General features: G+C 51.9%; 1 protein-coding gene across 1 annotated transcript in view; it reads left to right on the top strand.

The window, feature by feature from the left end:
- The window catches only part of ADAM12 (ADAM metallopeptidase domain 12), a 298271-nt gene that overhangs the window by 286920 nt on the left and 8013 nt on the right, over positions 1–3338 (top strand). The window contains exon 23 of the mRNA XM_023533770.1: positions 2988–3118. Coding sequence (XP_023389538.1) covers positions 2988–3118 — 131 coding nt within the window. The remainder of the gene's footprint in view (positions 1–2987; positions 3119–3338) is intronic.

Genomic DNA, 3338 nt, shown 5'->3' with positions numbered 1-3338 from the left:
CCACTTCCTGGGAGAACACCCCGTCTCCCCGTGGTCTCTCTGGGGGAGCAGGATGCATTCACTCTGGCTTATTTCGCGGAGTAGATAAGAACTGAGAATTCCTTATGATGGAGGTCGAGGCAAAGGGCTATATTTGGATTCAAAATTTCGTTCCCAGGCCTCCATAAAATTTGAACTATGTGGCTATTGCTCCGACGTGAGCAGAAACTGGAGAAACGGGACAACTCTGACGACTGGTGGCAGATCTTGATTTTTCTCCAATATCTAGAAGTTGAACAGGGAGAGGAAGGGGGGTCTGAATTCCTCGTTTTCTGGTTCAAAATGAAAACAGCCCTAGGCGCGTGTACTGGGTGTGAGCGACCGGCCTGGGGTCATTTCTCAGCTCTCCACAGACGACGGTGCGGCTGCGCTCGGACTTGGCAAAGGCGGCGTGCAAAGCGACGCCCGGGAGGGAGTGTGGCAAGTCTGTCCCCCCGTGTGCAGCCGCTGCTGCTTCCCAGGTGTTCCCGGGCCGCGCGCCCCCGCGTCTCGCATCTGCGAAGTGAGGTCATCACCCTCCTCTGCACCGCTGTGCCATGCTGTCCCAGCGAGGCCGGCGGGAAGCTGGTGTCTTACCTCGGCAGCATCTGTGACCCCCAAGTTCAAAGTCAGAACTTGCGATCGACATCTCGACTCTTTGGGCTTTTTTCGCTATGGTGACCAAATAATTTATCATCTAAACCAGGACACGTCTGAGAGAGTATGATTAATAATCAAACAGGGCCGTAGACGAAAGCTGGGAACGGCCCAGGCAAACCCGAGTGAGTGATGGGCCGAGCTAACGGTCGCCTACGTCTCCACGGTAAACCCGAGTACATCGTGGTTAGACTGTAACGCGTGTCTCACTTTTTCTCCAGAGTTGCAATAAAAACCTAACCTTATCTTTATTGCCAAGACTAGATACTTATTCGTGCTTAACAGCAAAACTAGCATCATTTAGTAATGAATTATTTAACCTTCGAAGTCCTTCAGTTTTATGGGTACCTACGTTCATTTTCGTTTGACACTCAGGTCTTGCTCGTAGTTTTCTGCCACTTTACAGGGGATGGAGCTTGGTTTATTGCCATGGTTTATCACCCAGAGTTTGTGGGCGGGGTCACAGTATTCGTAGGTGGTAAATTTCCTCCATCAGTAACAGGACACTGTGCGCCAGGCCCCAGGCTGAGGGCTTTGCTTAGGTACAGAAATGTACAGTAATATCTCATTTAAGCCTCACACCGACCCCAGGGGGAGGTGCCACTGGGATCCCCTATAGGGAATCAGGAGCACGTGCGTGCGTGCGGAGCTGACTGTGCCAGCAGGCTGACTTCAGTCCCCATCCTCCTGGAGTCATCATTCCATGGTCTCTTCCTAGTTAAGGAATTCGTTCCATTTTATATCCTGCAGCCTTTTAACATCTCCTTTCATGAGAAGTGACGTAGAAGTGTCACCTTCTAGTCTGTCCCTTGTTCAGTGGCTCTTCTCAGCCCACTGTGCCCACGGTTTCAGTGTGGCGTACCTGCCACGTGGCCGTGGTTCACAAACTCCTGTGGTAGCGTCCTTTGCTTCACAAAGGTCTGTGAAATGCTAATCATCCTGTCGCGTCCTTTCGACCGAGCTTCGATTGCCGAGGAAATGTGATTTTCGGGGGTACTTGCTGTGAGAAACTCGAGTGTTTTAAAATCGTCATGAGTGCTCCTGGGTGTGTGGACTGTGGACCCCTACGACGGTGGGTCCGATCGGTGACTTCTTAGGGCGTCCTGTCGCCCCCGTGGTTCCAACACCACTTCCTGCGGACTCTGTGCATTCGTGAGGCCCCAAGGACCAGAGCCCTGTCGACACTGCCTGATTTCCCAGCCCGTCCCCAGAGAACCCCCTCCCACGGGTGTCCGGGGAGGGGCCCCACGATAACAAGGGACTTGTGGTTTTACTGTTATGCTGCTGCTGTCATTTTTCTCATATTTTCATTAAGCATGCTATAATTTGTGACGCGAGGGAATGCTGATGTTGTTAAGAATTGCTATCTGCGTTCTGGGAGCTTCCTGTGCATTATTTTATTTAGTCTGCATGACGCTGCTGTCAGGTAGGCCTCGTTTTCTATTTACGGAGGGAGAGATGGAGGGGTCAGAGGGGTCAGAGCGGTCGGGTGACTTGCACGAGTCCCGAAGCATTGGTCTTGGGTAAAACTCAAAGTAGAAACACTCCCAAGTTCAAGTTTGCCCTTCATGCTTTTCTACTGCTGGCTACCTAGCTGGTCTCTGGTCAGAGTCACACCTTCCCTCTGACTGCTGTGCCTCGGGTTTTCCTTCCGGGCATCCTTTGCCAGGTGAGTCTGTGATTCTGTGAACCAGCGATGAGAAAGCATTTTGGTAGAGGGGCGTCGGTCGGAGCATCGCACTGAGCTATCTGGACCTGTGCCTGGCACGCCGACCCTATGCTGGTGGGTGGTGACCATCCTTGTTGGCTGATCCACACTTGAACGAGTTCTGATACAGATTCTGGGAAATCAGAAGAAATGAATGTGATGTTTAAAAAGATTTTCACTAACTCCTCATCTTAGGCCTTTACAAATTGAAAAGAAGCCCAAGTTTGTTTCCTCTGGGCAGCATTGACCCAGAAATGCCAGCATCGACCAGCTGTGCTCCCAAGGCCGGGGAATGACATGGCATCTGAAGACCCACATTTGAGTGTCTGGCACTTCATGATGCCCTGGATAAATCTTTCAAATGTTAGAGAAAATTTTGGCAGGAAGATGATCAACAATGGTCAACCCTGTCGCCCACCACCGCCACCTCCCCCTGGGCAGTGAGAGCTCTGTACTCAGAAAGTTGAGTCAGGAAATAAGAGCTGTGCCACAGAGCAGCTTACTGTTCTCCACGTCCCACTTTTCAGGGGCTTCTGATGGCTCCTGAGGTCAGTGTCAGTTCATGGAGCCGGTTGATCATGCGTAATCTCGTGGTTCATTGCAGGGAACTCGTAAGCCAGACCCTCCTCAGAAGCCTCTGCCTGCCAACCCTCTGAGCAAGACGACCCGGCTCGCCAGTGCCTTGGCCAGGACCCCAGAACAGCAGGCGTCTGGGCTCCGCCTGGTGCCTCTCAGGTGAGTGTGACACAGCCATGCCCATCTCTCCCCCAAACTGTGTGGGGCAGCTACATCAAGCCATGCTTTTTAGACCACGCCAAGACAGGGGTTTGGTGGTCTAGGCCATGCTTCCTGCACCCCCACACCTGGGAATAATATAAAATAGATACAGGGCAGCTATAAAAATAACCAGGAGGCAGTCATGAGCTTACAATCACAGGTGTCACCATGTAGCTCT

Source organism: Pteropus vampyrus, unplaced genomic scaffold, assembly GCF_000151845.1.
Source record: "Pteropus vampyrus isolate Shadow unplaced genomic scaffold, Pvam_2.0 Scaffold111, whole genome shotgun sequence".
NCBI classification, from domain to species: Eukaryota; Metazoa; Chordata; class Mammalia; order Chiroptera; family Pteropodidae; genus Pteropus; species Pteropus vampyrus.
The sequence above is the reverse complement of the archived record's forward strand: the minus strand, read 5'-3'. Positions and strand labels throughout refer to the sequence as shown.